We start from the raw sequence: 16,203 nt of genomic DNA, 5'->3' as shown, positions 1-16,203 counted from the left end.
TTAAAAGCAGAACATTGCATAGTGGGTGAAGTCTCTGCCGTACACATGATCAAAGAGGAAATGAAATCCTTGAATCAGCTTTTCTATTTCCATAATAATACCATCCAACTGATCTAAGGATGAAAAAAGGGTGGGGAGCGAGCAAATATCTAAACTCCGGCTACTAAATCGAAAGTGTAAGTATGCACAAAATGAGAAACATAAGAACTGTGCAAAGCAGAAACATCTCAACTCTTGAATTGTTAAAAAATGCTTCTGTAATCCATACTTGCGCCGATCAATGTTGAAAAAACTCAAAGATCATATCTTTCTTGGCTGTCTCTGACCAAAATCGTGCTTGATTATATTTGCTCTGAGCAACATCGACTTGATATCCCGGTCAAATGTAGTTCCTGTCTGTAGCACGCGGTGGAAAGTGGCATTTCTCTGGTCTGCATGACGTGCATACAGGATTTTGTTGTGGGAGTCAATCCTAGCCTGCAAAGAATATTAGAATGGTCAACACCAATTCACATAAGTAATTAAATGAAGTTCTATTTTGAAAGGTCCAGTTTATGAGCTGCGAGAAAGAATACCTGTATTTGGTTGTCTGTAATCAAAGCCTCAAGCTCCTTCTGTAAGCCTGACACACTTGTTTTGAAAGCATTTGCCATCATGTTAAGATCAACCGACACAAAAGGAAGCGTATATTGAATGAGTGCCTTGTGACGAATATCTTTGTATAGAGTCTCAACATGGTCATGTAGATGGATGTCAAGCAACAGATTGGCTTTTAGATTTCCCAAATAGTCGAGGCAAGATGCATAACGGCTGCAACAATATGCATGATAGGTCATCAACATCATTCAAGCACACTATAAAAAAAAAGGTGTGAACTGGGAAGGAGGCAAGGGGAAAAAAAAAGCTCAGCCATGAAAACAGAGGAACCAGTATGATATCCATCTTTTGTTAGCCAATTTCCACGAAAAAAAGAAGAATATGCCACTTATAAAAACAAAATACCACTACCGCCCATAAAGAAAGGAAAAGGTTCATGTGTAAAATGATGCTCCATTAACAGTATTAATCACTAAGCAAGCAACATGCTTTTACATATTATAGTTCCGAATCGAATCTCTTTAGACATGGTACCGAATCTGTAACCAAAAAGCAATAATACTTTACAAAGCTACCTAATTACCATGTATTTCAAATGGACGGGAGAACAAAGAACTCAACAGAAGGGTAAGAGAGCAGAAGGCCGATCAAAAGACTAGATACTATCAGACACTAAGAAATAAGGAATAAACTTTTTCACCAAACACAAGTACAGTTTATAGAAGCCAGAACCTAATCCTTCTCTGCAAACAAGGCTCCAGCACAAACTGATCACTTTTCCTAGATATCAGTATGCACCCAGCTCAAATTATGCGAAGGGGATGAAAATAAGAACCCTAAAGAGAGTCCAGGTCACAGAAAGTGAGGGTTTCAGTGTCTTAAGCCATTAAGCTCAGATCAAAGAGCCAACAGTAAGACCAAATACCACAAAAAGAAAAGCCAGATCACTCAGGCAGGTCAAAGGCAGTGTTGCATATGTGTGTGTGGGAATAACACACATTTCACGATCATGCACAAAACAGATAGAACCACCATGCTCACCGGTTAAACAACTTAGATAACAAGTAAAAGAAGGCCTCAAGAAGCAATAGCTAAAATGTGGAGAAAGACCATTCCCCAGCTATAAAGGAAAAGGGGCTAGTTTGAGAAATTTTCAACTACCTTGAATAGAAATCATTAATGAGCTCCCTTATCTCCGGCACCAGCTCCAAAAAGTTTCTGTAGTTGAGGTTGTCAATAACTTTATTCTGCGGAATCAAAGAAAAACACTCTTAACAGTAGAACAAAAAATATGAATTATCAGAAAGACAGATGTCCAGTACATGCCTTGAGTTCTGTCCGATCAAACGTAGCAAGTGCACAAAGTCCACCATAAGTTGCAACATCTTGTGGTGCAATCACTTCAGAATAATGGTTAGCCAGCTCGGGACCAACTTCTAAGAACTGCAGAAACATCAGAAGCATTAATATAGAGCAATTGCTTAGCAATTAACAAATTTTTACCACTTGTGTGCATGAAAAAAATCTAACAAATCTAAAATAGCAGTCAAGCAAGGAAGACGATAACAAAATTAGGCACTTCTCATCCATCCATGAGAACATCGCAAATACATCCCTAATCCTTGTAGCACCTTTCTAGCTTGACCATGTCATTTAACAATAACACAACATTGAAAAGAATTATCTAGAAGTCTGAACTCAATAGCCAAGAAATACAAAACCTAAAAAGTTCTAGTTAGATCTTTCCATGTGACAGTTATGCTTACAAATAAATAAACCACACTACAACAGCACTATTAAAACCAACCATACAAGCAGGGGTTTGAGAAAGGAACAGGAGAAAACAAACCTTACGGGCAGCAAGTTTGTACTTCTTAGTCTCTAAGTGAGCCAATCCAGCTACACAACGAAGTTTTGCAATAATGACAGGGTCTAGTCCCTCTGGTGTTTGCTCTGCTTTGCTTATATAGCTAGTGACATGTGAAAACTGACCCATCTCAATACTGACTAGAATTGCATTTAAGCACATAGTAACGACATGCTTTGCAGTGGTGCAGTAATCACGAGTACGGACGTAACTCTTGAAGGCATCTCCAAGCTGCCCATGAGCATAATAGAAATCTCCAAAATCATTGTATCCCATCCTAATGCTTTCTTTAATCAAATTTGTCTGCACAAACAAAAGGCGATAGAATTAGCATAAGCTTGTGAAAATCAGAAAGGTAGCCCTAAAAGGAAAATACAAAAACAACTAGCCAGTAATTGAAAATAAGAATAAAAGAACTGAGGAAGATGCAGTATAACAGGTGCACCTGGAGAACTAAAATAAAATTTTGTACTTACAAAAATCAGAATGCAAGTCAACTGGGAGTTACCTAACCCCGCACCCCCCCAACACACACACAAACCAAAAAAGGAGAATTAAAACATGAAAGTGGAGCATTTTTGACAAACTTAGCAAAAGAGATGGCCAACTGCGACCCTTACCCAATCTCATACTAGTGGATTAGATAATTATCACGGGATCACCAATCGTATTATACACAACATTAATTGTATCAATCAAAACAAATCAGTTAAGGCAAGCGTCCCACTGATACAGGACCACAGGAGAACCATCCCCAAAAGCTAGCTCAAGGGGAGGAGAGCCCATGATCCTATATAAACCCCACATCAGCCACCCATATGACCGATGTGGGACTTAAGTCCCATACCTTACAATGGACCGTAACATACCACCCCTCTTCGCAGCCACATGCCCTCATGTGGCAGGCTTTGCGCTAGGCAAAGAGAGAAGGTTCCTAGCCCCGGACGAGCACCGGCGTCACCTCCATCGGTCACATGTGGTGCTAGGAGCGGTGGTCGGCTCTGATACCATTGATACAGGACCACAGGAGAACCATCCCCAAAAGCTAGCTCAAGGGGAGGAGAGCCCATGATCCTATATAAACCCCACATCAGCCATCCATATGACCGATGTGGGACTTAAGTCCCATACCTTACAATGGACCGTAACACCCACTTCCAAAACAGATACACCACACATTTAAGCTTCATCCAGAATTTTTTTAATAGGCCTTAGACCTCCAATTATACCAAAATTTTCAGACATGAAAGTCAACTTATCAGGAATCGGAACATAGAGAAGAGTAGAAGACAGCACTCTTGCCTTAAATAAAATTACCCTGCTGTACATTATGCTTCATTTCTTAGATGGCTTACAGAATAAACCAACTCAAAGTATAAAAGCTTCACAAGGACTTAGCTGGTATACTTATCCCAAATACAACTAAGTCATGTGTCAACCACAAATCCCGATATTAACAGCCCAATTTCCTTTTATGAATACAGTTTTGCTAAGCAAATAGAATATTTTCTGTCTTCCATCTATCTCACAATAACATCCATCTATTATATTTATAGAACAAAACACATATGGAAAATCAACCTAACATAATAGATTGTTCCCTCCACAAAAGAAGAAACCACACATGCTATTCCTTCCATAGAAGGTTGGGAACCTGGTAAATATATTTGTACATCACATTAGTGTCACACGAAGAGATTAAAGGGTACTAGAAGTCGGATGCATATTGTGGTATTCCATCCAAAAAAATCAGGCTATTCTCAACATTCCACAAACTACCCAGAAAAGGTATACCAAAACACATGGACTCAAAACTGATTAAATACGAATGGAAATAACAGAGGTCAAAACATAGTAAAATTACTACACATGTCCAATGTCCCCAAACCACAACAGAGCTAAGCATGTGCAGAATAAAATCTTACTCCCATATCAAATATTGATTGGTTGAGATCTCACCATTCACAAAGGCACGTCCCTAGAAAGGGCAAGATGGAACTAGAAAAGGAAACTAACCACATTGATTTTAGTACATATTAGAATTTGACCCACACTTACCCTATTCCATATTTTACCCAAAACAACTTCTAAAACAACAACGACAAAAAAACCCACCTGATCTCCCTTTCATCCAACATCTCCACTGACAAAAAAATCTCTAATTTATCATATCCTCATCCAAACTATTTATGCACCACCATCGTTCTCAAACCAACAACATTAATTGCAAACTGAATCAGTAAGCCCATACTTATCAAAGAACTACAGTAAGAAGCTTCTTGAATAAACTTAGAACTACTACTACTGGAATATAGCAAAAACCAAGTAGTAACACAACTAAAAGGAAAAGCAAAACTATAAATTCACCAACAATGCGTAGGCGACTCAAGGAATGAAAAGCATCAAAGCTCCATCCTCGCAACAAAATGCATGCCACCAAGTCACAAAGACCATTAACAAAACTTTGACAATAAAATTGCATACGACCAAACTAGGAACCATATATACCAAATTTCCAACCACAACAACAACGACATAGCCTTATTCCCAAATAGATGAGGTTGGTTGCATGAACCGAGAGTCTATCACATGTGGTCATCGACAAAATAAATACCAAAGTTCAACATGATAAAATCCCTAACCAGGCAGCGCTTTGCTCCTGATTACAACATCCGCATTTCTTCTTGGTGAGCAATGATAGATTCTTTCTATGTAGGCACTAAACTTCGTTCATCCCAACCAACGGAAAACGCAGACCACCATAACTCAACTACAATAGTGTCCTTCAGGGTGCAGAGAATCAGACTTTAATTTCCCTTCATCTTAGCAACTTCATTCATGAATTTCCTAATAACCATAATTTTTTTAATCACAAAAACCCTAACTGAATCAGCACTTTGCTTTGTGATAACAAAATCTGTGAAGCATTTGTCTTGAATGAGCAATTATGTATTCCTTCTATGTAGGCATGATTTCGTACATGAGTACATCCCCAAAAGCATACTACCATAACTCAACTACCATGTTCTCTTTTGGGGTCCGGGGAATCGGATTATGATTGCTTCATCTTCGCAACTTCATTCATGAAACCCCTAATAACCATTAAATTTTCCATCACACAGTTGTAAATTGACATTCCAAATCTACAATCCTAACCTAACCCATCTCATCAACTAAAAAATCAAAACTTCACAAGATATAAGAACAACACTACGTAATTCCAACAAATTTAACAAACTAAAAACAACTTACAAACACATAAAAAATCATACCCTATAAGCATTGAGTTCATTATCAAGTTTCTCTTTCCTCTGCTCAGCACGCCTCTCAACAGCCTCAATCCACGAAGAATCGAACCCATAATTAGGCCCTAATCTACCATCAGTCCTCTGCGCCGCTTCCTTAAACAACTGAGAATCCTCCCCCTTTTTGATTTCATCATACGCCATCCTTAGGGCTTCCAATTGCATCGAAGGGTTGCTATCGCATCTCTCGGCGATGAATAACAGCCGCATAATCTTCGTCCTACCGGAGTAGAGTGAAGCGTAAGCCTCAACGTCGAGTTGTTCTCCGCTGCTTATGATTCGTCTGTGAGGTTGCTTCTCGTCACCGTTGGCGTAGATCTCGTCCATCATCTGGGCTGAACTCGTTTCCTCGTCGTTCTCCATTGATGATGATGAATTTTGGGGTGCGAGAAAAAACCCTAAGCAATTGAATTTGGGGAGGTTTAGGGGGATTGTATTTCTGGGACTTCTCTCTAACAGTTGAGGAGAATTTTACCCCTTTTTAAAAGTAGAATTTAAATTCTTATTTACAAGGGTTGTACAATAAATATTGTACACCGTAGTAAAAGTTAACTCAAAATGCTTAAAAGTTAAGCTTATATATGTAAAAGTTATCTATTTTTTAGTGATTGTTTTTTTAATTTTAATAAAACTTATTTCTTCAAAATCACTAATAATGTATAAAATTAATCATTTAACCCTTTAAAATGTTTATCTATCGACTTTCTTTTTACTAATATAAAAGTTAATCAAAACTAGGTTAAAGTTACAGAAAAATGAGTAAAAGTTATCTTGGTGTACAATAAATTTATTGTACACCTTGTGCGCGCAAGACCTTTTGTTTTACTTTACTTGTATTATTGAAGTTTTTTTACGGTGCATTCGTTTACTTGGAAATGTCTGAACTTTATACAAACTTTAAACTTAACTAGGAATTGGACCGGCCGCTATCGCGTGCGGAACTGCGGATATCTGCCTAAATAAAAGATACTCGCTCCGTCCCAAAATATAGTGCTCGTTTAACTAAAAACACGGGAATTAAGGAAAATGAATAAATGATAACATGGATAATACTCCGTAAAACAATAATTATTTGTACTTTCAAGAATAAATTACATGTTATTTGGCTTTTAGAAAGAGAGAAATGAGATATTAAAGGTGTGTACATAATAAATGAGCCTTAAAAAGACAAAAATCAAACACATGGGTTGAACAAAAGTTAGAATTACAATTTTCAAATTAAAAAATTTGACTTTTCTAGCACAATATTGGAATTACAATTTGTGCATGAGGGCATTATGGGTAAAAATTAATGGTTTAAAATAGAAATAGACACATCATTTAGGGACACATTTTAGGAAAACAGACACTATATTTTGGGATAGATGGAGTAAATTTTATTTGTGGAGAAGGGAGTGCCAACAATGTATGATAATAATACATAATGTCGTTGTTATCTTTTGAACATGAGAATGTACTAAAAACAACTAAATAAAATTGTATTTGCGATGTTTGTAGTTTTTATTACTATGTAATTGAAATAATTGTTACGGTATTAGACTAAAGGTCAATTGAAAACAACCTCTCTATTATTCTATTTGTATAAGTGTATCATAAGGGTAAAATTGTATAAATCTAATGTAATAAAATATTCGGTTAAATATATAAATAACAACAATAGCATAATAATTTAGTTGATAATCGAAAAATGTTCATATTATTGGTTTAAATGGTAGAATGACCAAGGCTTAGTATACGAAAACACAATTTATAGTCCCCGAGTTCATTTATCCCTAAGATTATCTTTCAATCTGCCTTATCAATACCATCAAACATTTCAACTCTTTATAAAACATACACCGATTAAAAAATTTCAATTCCCAAATCCAACTCAAAGATTTTCATTCAAACATTACGATAAGGAGGAGGGGAATGAGAAGTACATTAATCGTCAACAACTTTAACTTGTCTTTTTAATGCAAATTTAGGACGCATAATATAAAATCTTTAGAAAAAATAAATTAAAAAAAAAATCAAAACATTATGACCTCCTTTACATATTTTTTTTTAAAAAAAACGATCATAAGAATGCTCAAAGTTTTAGACGAAAAAGATAAATGACAATTATGGATTTTTTTTTTTGAAAGAACTTCAATTCTTTCTCGATCAAATTAAAAGTTGAGCAAATCAAAATAATGAAGCAAAATGAGGAAAATGAGGAAACTTTGAGCATTCTTATGATCGACTAAACATTTAACAATATACATTACTCATAAAATATGAAGTTGAATTTAAATAGCAAGCATGTTGTCCAAGTATGCTTTAAGCATGTATGGTTTATGCGCATGCAGGGAGATTTATTTATGTTTTTTACGTAAGGTAAAACATGTTTGATAAGTTTATTTATGCTTTGTACATAAGGTCAAGCTGCTAGGAGTTATTTAAGCTAAAGTACGTAATGTCTAGCATACATGGAGCCTAAATTATTCGTGCCTCGTTTCACAAACCACATGTACTTCGGTCATGTAGGGTATACATTTACAAAGTTATATGACAAGGTGAAATGAATTAGGAGTTATTCGTGCCTAGTGCACAACCCGCATGTTAACAGACATGTCGTGGAATCACATGCTAATAATCATGTTGAGCAGGAACAAGGTAGTAATTCACTGGAGTCAAGTGATTTTGAACACAAGTCCTAAGGTTACAAGTCCTAAGGTTACTATGACAGTGAACAGTGATTTTGTAGTCCTAAAGATGCATACTTGAGTATGAACAGTGATACAAGACCTTGTGTATTACTATTTTATATGAAGGAAATTCCGTCACAGTAATTGTGGCACAAGGTTACTATTTGTATTTAGTGTTTGTAGGGCTTCCAACACTGGTCCATTTGGGCTTAGGAGGAAGGAATCATTCGATGTAACACCCTGATAATTCCTTATATTTATAATCACCTTTTTCCGACTAATATAAAAGAATTATCAAGATATTACCGCCACCGTGATAACGGCTAAGGCTATTTACCAGAATTACGCAGCGAAAATAACTAACTTTCAAAACATATTAAAAATAGTTAATGATCATCTGACAAACTGGAACCATTAAGGCCCAAAACCAAAGCATTAAATAGTTTAAAACTCATTAACTATAGTTTAAGTAATTATAGTAGTCATGACTAAAAATCAAGATAGAGTTTATAAATACGGAAGAATAAAGAGTCTCTCGACACAATTCCCATGATAACTTCTCCCGCAAGTTATCTCTACAAACCTGCTTATTGAAAACTACTCCCCAACAACGCAAGTGCAATGATGGATCATCATAGGGTCATTAAGGCAAACGTCATGACCGAAAGACATGAAGCACGAAGTCAGCAAAAGCTGAGTACGAACAAGCTAGAATTAAATCCTAGTCTAGCATGCTTCACTCAACAATATAACAATCCACATGCAAAAGCCATTTAATAAACAATTAATCATGGAGACAGATTCGATACTTGACACGACTCTTAACTCACAAATTAATAAGAATTAGCTTTGAACGGGTAAACTGAGGGTGTTGGGAGCTCACCAAGCACCAAATAATTAAGGTCGGGATTTCTACCGACAGTCGGACCATACCGACGGAATTCCTGCGCATTACAAGCGATAACCAAAAGAATGAAACAACGTTTTATCTCATTCAAGGAGTACGAGTTTCTCCGACGCGACTCCCCCCATTGTTCATGCTCAAGGTATATACGTTTCAAGAGTTTTGAAGCTCATTCGGGTTACACTTTACGTTAATTAGTATGTTATGTTCAAGGCGACTCAAGACTCTACACAAGACATAACATGCAAACAGTTAAACAATTAAACAATGACACTTCATTTTAATCCTTTAGAACTTGTGATCAAACATAGGACTCAAGTGAATTTACTCCCATTGTTCCTTATCAAAACACTGTTGAGATAACCCGACATTGTCTGTTAACAAGCAGGGTGTGCCCGTTTTTTTGCACCTCATATGAGATTGACCTTATTTTCTAATCTGTTGGGCAAGTACATTGCAGATCCGATCACACTCTCGGTCACCGGCTGAACCGTTTCTAAAAAGACAAGGAAATAATATATAATTCTAACTTGAACGACTCTGCTCAAGGATCGATGTCGCCGGCCTTGGAATCGACTCAAAGAGGTTGGTGATTGGCTCTCTACCGTTATACTGCTGAGTGCTGACCTTGTATGTGATGGTTAGCGAGCACACTTCACCCACTTAACGCCTTATATCCACGTTTCCATTCTCATAAGCGACCTCATCATTGCAATTAGAGAAAGACATATACTGAATGGGAGCAGAAATTTGAGAAGATGAAGCAGATGAAGAAGATGAGCGAAGGAACGATATGTGCGAAAGAAGAAGGTGAACCGAATGTGCGGAACATATCAAATGTTTCTTTTTATGGAAGAGTGAAAGTAAACCTTCCTAACCATATATACTAATGACAGCTAATCATATTATCTTCTTTTTCTAATTATTATATAAAAAAAACTTTCAAGAAAAAGATAATCATTATCTTAATTTAGCATAAACGGTTGTTTTAATGGTTTCTTATATTTCTCATAAGAAACTAAATGTCTCTCATATAAGGTTTCTTTATCTAAGAAACCGGATTATAATGATAAATGCTTTCTTATTTTTCTCCTAAGAAACCACATATTTTTCATATGAGGTTTCTTTATCTAAGAAACCAGATTAGTAAAATTTACGATAAGTTCCTTAGAGCTTTTTTGTAGTAGTGTAGACATTCCGTACAATAGAATAATCATAATAACTTGCATGCGAAACACTCATACATGCATATCAATTCGAATAACATGCTTGACATAATTCAAAGATTATAAAAGTCATAACATGATTGTTCACAAAGAATTCATAGATTCAATAATAATTCTCAACATGCTTGTTCACACATCAAACCTGAATTCTCAACACTTTAAGTTCACATAATTCACAATCAATGCACATCATAAAATCCTCATGGGATAAGTGGTCACCCTAGTCATGTACGTACCTGGAATACCTAAGTACGGGGACCACTGTGCGAATCACGACTCAAAGCTAGAAATCAACTCCTATAAACACAATGGAGAAACTTAATTATTATCCATGTTTACTAAAGTTCCAGCAACTATTTAAGATTCTAAAACCTTTGTTTTAATTAGAAATTAATCGTTATTCATTAAATTGATAGTCTCAAATAGTCAATTCATGTCCTAATATAAAAACATTGACTTTTTGGCCTTAAAATCATTAAAAATCAACACTTTAAAGCTTTATAGTAAATCTGAAAATTTAAGTTGATTCCCATAATTTAAATCGTCATTAAATTATGTGAATCAATCGCTTGAACAATTGGAATTAAAATCCTATCGATCAATAGGTCATCATTAAAACCATGTTTTAACCATAAAAATTGACACTTTAATTAATCACTAAATCTGAAAATAATAGTTCGTATAATTAAAATCAATCTCATCAATTTTAAATACGAAAACATTAAAACACAGTGTTCACAACTGTTCCCAACAATTTTAAATAATCCAAAACAATAATAATAATAATTTAATATTTTAAAAACGGAATTTCGAAAAGGTTAAAAGTATACGGAGTACGGAAGATCAACAACAACAACAACACGCACACAACGCAACGTGAGTTGCGTGTGGGCAGCGAGCACCAAGGAGCACACCACTCAGCAGGGGCGCAGCACACAACGCGCAATGCATGCGGGTGCGCTGGGCGAGCAGGGGTGAGGGCTGGGCGCGGGGATTGCTCGGCACAACACAGCAGCAACGAGGGTGAGCGAGGGATGCGAGGGCGAGCAGCAGCACGGAGGGTGCGGGCTGCGCGGGCAAGGCACGAAGGCAGGGCGCAGTGTGCGCGGACTGGGCAACGAGCAAGGCACACGGTGCTTGCTTACTTGCGGCCGAAGGTAAGGGGCAAGAGGAGAGAGAAAGTGCCGAAAGAGAGGAGAGAGAGAGAGAGAGGCAAATTTCTGAATTTTTAATGTAGGGATTTAATGAGGGGAAGGGTTGTATTTATAGTTTTTCCTTCCCTCATGGGCTAGGTTTCAGGGTTTTTGAGTTGGGCTTGTTTAAGGGCTTAATTAAAATTAGTTTCTTGCAAGCCTTGTTGGGTTTGCCAACAAAATTGGACTGGGCTTAGATTAGAATTAAATTAGTTTTCAAAATACGATTCAACCATTCCCGAATAAATAAATTCGTTTAATTTATTTAGTAAATAATCTGGTTTTCGTAAATTATTAATACTTCCTCCGTTCCGGAAATATCGCACCATTTGTTTTTTTCACTATTCACACCACAACTTTGGCCATTTTTTGTTATTCGTACGCAAGGAAATTTTAGTAATGTGGATAATGTTAGATTCGTATCGATATATATTTTCTAAATATTAATTTTTTAAAATTTTTAGTTGCACACGGTTAGAGATATTAATAGTCAAAGTAATGGTTAGAAGAGTAAAAGTCAACCATGGTGCGATATATCCGGAACGGAGGAAGTAATTCAATTATTTAAAATAAAATACATTTAAACCACATTAAATGCAATTAAATTCATAAAAATCTTTATAAATAAAATAAAATATATTTATAAATTACGAGGTATTACATTTGATGCTTATTCTAATTAAATTATAGAGTTAAGAGTCGTGTCAAGAGTCTAGTCTTGTCTTTATGATTGAATGTTTATTCAGCGGCTTTTGCATGTGAATTTATTATGGTATTCTGGAGTGAAGCATGTTTAGTTATAGACTTTGTTTTAGCTTGTAGTACTCAGTTTTTGTTGATTACGTGATTTCATGTCTTATGGTCATGGCCTTTGCCATAATGACCCTATGATGATCCATCAATCGCATTTGCGTTGTTGGGGAGTAGTATTTACTAATCAAAAATTGTAGAGGTTACTTGCAAGCCAACCAATCTTTCATGATGGGGTTGATTGAGAGAGTTTTAAATTACTTGCATTAATTGTTTGAACACTGTTTTAATAAATAGTCTATATTATACTTAGTTAATATGTTGATTATTTTAAATTGGATTTTGGTTTGGGCCTATAGGTTCCAACTTGTAGTAGAGGCCATTAACTATATTTATTTATATTTTGAAGGTTAGTTATTTCCATTGCGTAATTCTTGTACTAGCCTTAAACGTTATCACGATGGCGGTAATATTCTAGTAATTCTTTTATTTAAGTTGTAAAATAATTTTATAAAAGCAAGGAATTATTAGGGTGTTACAGTCATGATATGCGAGCCAATTTGTAACAAGTGCCATAATCGTTGCGAGATCGACATTCTCACCCCGAAAAAATCTAATGTTCCTTGCCACCCATAAACTCCAAATCATGCTAATGAAGTATGTAGTTCTCATACTCAAGTGACCATCCAGGTGTTTGAAAATCCGGATATAAGACAACATCCATTACGCAAAGGGAATGTTGCCGTGAAGTTCTAAGTGAATACCTAGGGTTCCACTCCTCTAAGTTCGTTTTGCCAAATCGTAAAACTGAAACAAATGTTGCACGTCTTTTTCCCCGTTGTTTCATAACTCACAAGTCACAACCCATTGGGATGCTTATTCCTCTTCGAGCTAGATTGACCTTTGTCGCAATCCCGTATCTAAGTAGCTTCCATATGAATAGTTTCCACGTCGAAGTCATATGTAGTGACCATAAAGAAAAGTCAAACCAATCGACATCATTCTCATGAGTTGGCTTTGAATCTTCCCCCCATCACCATAGCATATGTCGTTTTCACAGTTAGTTTACCTCCCCTGTGATACTTCCATTATAGAACATCATTAACATTGATATGTGGCAATTCCATCCCTACGATTTGCTTAGCATCATTGAATTCAAAACACCTATTTATCCTGTCATGATCCCAACCTCTTCCGGTAGGCAAAATGAAATGATTGACTCTCCACGATATGGCCTCATTAAGGATGACATTGGATTTAAATTATGGAATTCAGCCATTTACTTAACGATCCCTATCAGTCACAATTAGACCTGGTTATTGGACAGGGTAGTCCAATAGATATAGGGTTAAGGTCAAGTTAATAGGGCTTTTATTGGGCAGGGCTCCTATTGGAAAGGGCCTTTATTGGACAGGGTCATTATAGGGTCAAACTTATACTACAATTATTTTGAAAATTAAAATAGTAATGATACAAAAAATTATGTGTATAGCTTCGTATTTACTTGTACTTGCACATGGCTCTTTTGTTTTTCATTTTTCATTGCTCGTTTATTGACCCGCCCACTAATGACCCGCTATTGACCCGCGACCCGTTTTGACCCGCCCATTATCGACCCGCTAAAAATGACCCTTTCAATACCCGACCCTCTTTTGACCCGCACCGACCCTGACCCGCCCCGCCCGATAACCAGGTCTAGCCACAATACTACAACCATCCCCGACTTTCCAATTGCACCCTTTAATTAGATCAATTCGTGCTTTAGCTAATCCTCTCATACCCCAAGAAAGGGTGTAATTATTTAATGTACTCAGTTGCCCCGTCGAGAGAGGAGAGGAGAGGAGAATTTATTGTTGTAAACCTTAGCCAGTAGAGATTGAGGATTGTTGTGAATTCGCCACACATTTTTCATGAGAAAATCCTTGTTCAACCCTGCCATTGACCTAATCCCCAGGCCACCCATTCCCTTATGTCACTGAATTGTCGAACGGTTGATCCAATGCATACCTTTCATGTCCTTGTTATCCCAAAAGAACCGAGCTATCATCGAGTCAATTTTTGAAGAAATTTCCATAGGCAATTCAAAGCAGCTCATTACATGAGCAACCATAACTATCAAAACCGATTTTATGAGGATGATCTTTTGGCTTTGAGATAAAGGAATCACATTTCAGACATTAATTTTCTTAACTATATAAAAAAGTTTGGTATGTTTCCTTCCCTATAGGTCTATTGGCGAACCAAGGTGTTGTTCTAAGGTAGTAAGCATAGACATCTCAATAATATCTTTAAAAACATCTCACTCTTGCGGTGTAGCATTAGAGCTAAGCTTGAGATGAGACTTTTCAAGATTTAATTGTTGACCTGATATATGACATAAATGGGATATGATTTCTCTAATGTTGGAGCAGCTTGTAGGGTTAGCGTGGAAGAAGAGCATTGCATCATCTACAAAAAAAGGGGATATCTTTGGACAACCTCGTGTGATCTTGATACCCTTGAACTGCCCTATATCTGAGCCTAGCTGCAACATTCGAGATAAAATATTCATGCAAAAAAAGAATAAACATGGAGATAAAGGATCGCCTTGTCTAATACCGCAAGTTGGCTTGAATTGGTCCGAAGTCTGGCCATTGATAAGAACTTTATACGAGACTGTAGAAATACACTGGCTAATAAGTTTGACCCAATGAGGAGGAAACCCATATGCTCTGAGAATACGGAGGAGAAAATCCCAATATACTCTGTCGTATGTCTTGCTCATGTCAATTTTTTTTATCACTGCTTGTGGCGTACCCCTTCTTCTATTATTTATCTTATTCACCATTTCATGACTTAACAGAATATTGTCCGACATACGTCGTCCAGTAATAAAGGCATGTTGTGTAGGAGATATGATATAAGGTAGAACCGCCTTAATTCTCTTGGCCATGCATTTCGAAGCACATTTATAAACTGTGTTACATAAACTTATAGGTCTTAAATGACCCACCTCTTTCGGAATTTCCTGCTTATGAATCACCAAAATTTTGCAACTAAGGTCTAAGTTGTATTCTTTTGGACTTATTTTTGTTCAATTCATTTTACTTTAGGACTAATAAATGATTTAAGTTCAATTTAATTTTGCTCTTAGATTTTATTTCAATTCCGAAACTTTAACTTTTCTTACAACCCTTGAAATGATAGATATGTGGTACGTCCGTACGTACCCTCTGTTCACTACCTACAAGAGAACCTTTCTTTTAATCTTAGCCTATTTGAGATTCATTTTGAAAATGCAAACGAGTTGAGTAGAAACACATAATGAATATTATGTCATAGTAGGCCTTGTTTTTTCTTCTAATAACATAATCCTCTATGAAATATGCTCATTGTCGTTGATTATATTTTTTTAAAATTAAAATTCATATACTTCGTAGCATTAAATCGGATTTCAAATTTCATTACCTGAGCTATATTTATTAGGTGGAAAAATGGAATATCGATAGTGGTTTAAAATGATGGAATATGAATCACATGGAAATTACCCTCACAATTATAATAAACCGTTAGGCTGTTTTTTTCTGAAAAGTTATACAAAATATGTATATTACAAAGATATGTACATATATAATTCCACAGTAAAATATTTTCTTAATGATCATAGTTTGATGAATAATGCATTTATTTGATTCAATTTGTTATACTCAAAC

At 36.1% G+C, this 16,203-nt stretch overlaps 1 protein-coding gene across 1 annotated transcript; it reads right to left on the bottom strand.

The window, feature by feature from the left end:
• LOC110799561 (COP9 signalosome complex subunit 1) lies at window positions 1-6,236 on the bottom strand. The gene is made up of 6 exons (XM_022004826.2): window positions 5,737-6,236; window positions 2,447-2,767; window positions 1,924-2,040; window positions 1,759-1,844; window positions 576-810; window positions 1-477 (listed from the first exon to the last, which is right to left on the bottom strand). Exons 1-6 carry the CDS (start codon window positions 6,130-6,132, stop codon window positions 301-303), a joined length of 1,332 nt encoding a protein of 443 aa, XP_021860518.1. The 5' UTR covers window positions 6,133-6,236; the 3' UTR covers window positions 1-300.
• Window positions 6,237-16,203: the final 9,967 nt, after the last annotated feature.

This window comes from Spinacia oleracea, chromosome 2, assembly GCF_020520425.1.
Source record: "Spinacia oleracea cultivar Varoflay chromosome 2, BTI_SOV_V1, whole genome shotgun sequence".
NCBI lineage: Eukaryota > Viridiplantae > Streptophyta > Magnoliopsida > Caryophyllales > Amaranthaceae > Spinacia > Spinacia oleracea.
Note: the sequence above shows the minus strand (reverse complement) of the source record. Positions and strands in the feature narration are given on the sequence as shown.

Excerpts from the sequence above, each read along its gene's own strand:
- LOC110799561 (XM_022004826.2), bottom strand. The coding sequence starts at position 6,132 with ATGGAGAACGACGAGGAAACGAGTTCAGCCCAGATGATGGACGAGATC. Across the intron at positions 2,041-2,446 it reads ACAAACTTGCTGCCCGTAAG|TTCTTAGAAGTTGGTCCCGA; the intron begins GTTTGTTTTCTC and ends ATGTTTCTGCAG. Across the intron at positions 1,845-1,923 it reads TTGATCGGACAGAACTCAAG|AATAAAGTTATTGACAACCT; the intron begins GCATGTACTGGA and ends TTGATTCCGCAG.